General features: G+C 48.0%; 1 protein-coding gene and 1 gene segment (V, D, J or C); both read right to left on the minus strand.

Moving 5' to 3' along the window:
* Positions 1–868, minus strand: part of LOC110393233 (immunoglobulin kappa light chain) — a 41,667-nt gene that overhangs the window by 34,221 nt on the left and 6,578 nt on the right. The gene's annotated exons all lie outside the window — the stretch shown is intronic.
* The window catches only part of LOC110393227, a 10,408-nt gene continuing 9,546 nt past the window's right edge, over positions 7–868 (minus strand). Inside the window, 1 exon segment of the V gene segment in view lies at positions 7–863. Within this exon segment, the coding sequence occupies positions 741–863 (123 nt within the window).

Genomic DNA, 868 nt, shown 5'->3' on the forward strand with positions numbered 1-868 from the left:
CTCTTCAGACCCCCAGGGCTGACCAAGAAGCATATTTCATCAGTCTTCCTAGAAAGCGCTGCCTGCTTTTGTAGAACACATTCACTAGTTCATGGTAAACTCCTGTCTTCCTCTTGCTTAGGACAGCTTCAGCGGGCCTGCTCAGCCTTCTGCACCAACCCCTGACGTTGTTTGTCCCCACAAACAGACGCGCCCCACCTCATGCTCTTTCCTGAGGAAGGTTTCCCATTCTCTGACTAAGACAGTGAATCTGCTCGGGATCTTCTGCAGGTCTTTATTGACTGCAGCACGCTGCATAAACCTCACGTCAGAAATGGTACTGTAAACTCCTACTGTCAGTTTTCTTGAGACAGACTCATCATTTTGTTTCAAGTCCTTTAGTGATGCCGTGCCAGCGGTGAAAATCAAGTAAAATTTTGTAAGCACAGAATTTACTGTCTTGAGGACACTTTTTCTAATACTACAGTTATTATTAGTCCACATGTGTGTTGAAGTTTTAAACAGACAAGTGTCTTGCAAGGCCAGATTAAAGCTGAAGGAGGAACATCCAGAAGTGATGATGTCAGCCCATCATCCAGCCTGAGCCTGTAGGGATTTAGGCAATGAACATTAGATGGAGGACAACTGCCGGTGGGGAGAGGAAACAATGGACTCAGGCTGCACAGAACAGTCACACAGGCAGTGGGTTGCGAACATGATTGCCGCATAAGTGTCCTGGCTCTTCTCTTGGATTTCCTTCCTCAGTGTAAGCTTGTGGGGATGTCCTGAAGTCTGAGGTATGGGGGCAGGAAGGCAGCTGTGGTTGTCGGCACTTGAAAGAAAGTGTGCCTCTCAGGTTGCAGCCTGCTTTCTGTAGGGGCTGCCTGCA

Source organism: Numida meleagris, chromosome 2 (genome assembly GCF_002078875.1).
Source record: "Numida meleagris isolate 19003 breed g44 Domestic line chromosome 2, NumMel1.0, whole genome shotgun sequence".
In the NCBI taxonomy this organism is placed as follows: Eukaryota; Metazoa; Chordata; class Aves; order Galliformes; family Numididae; genus Numida; species Numida meleagris.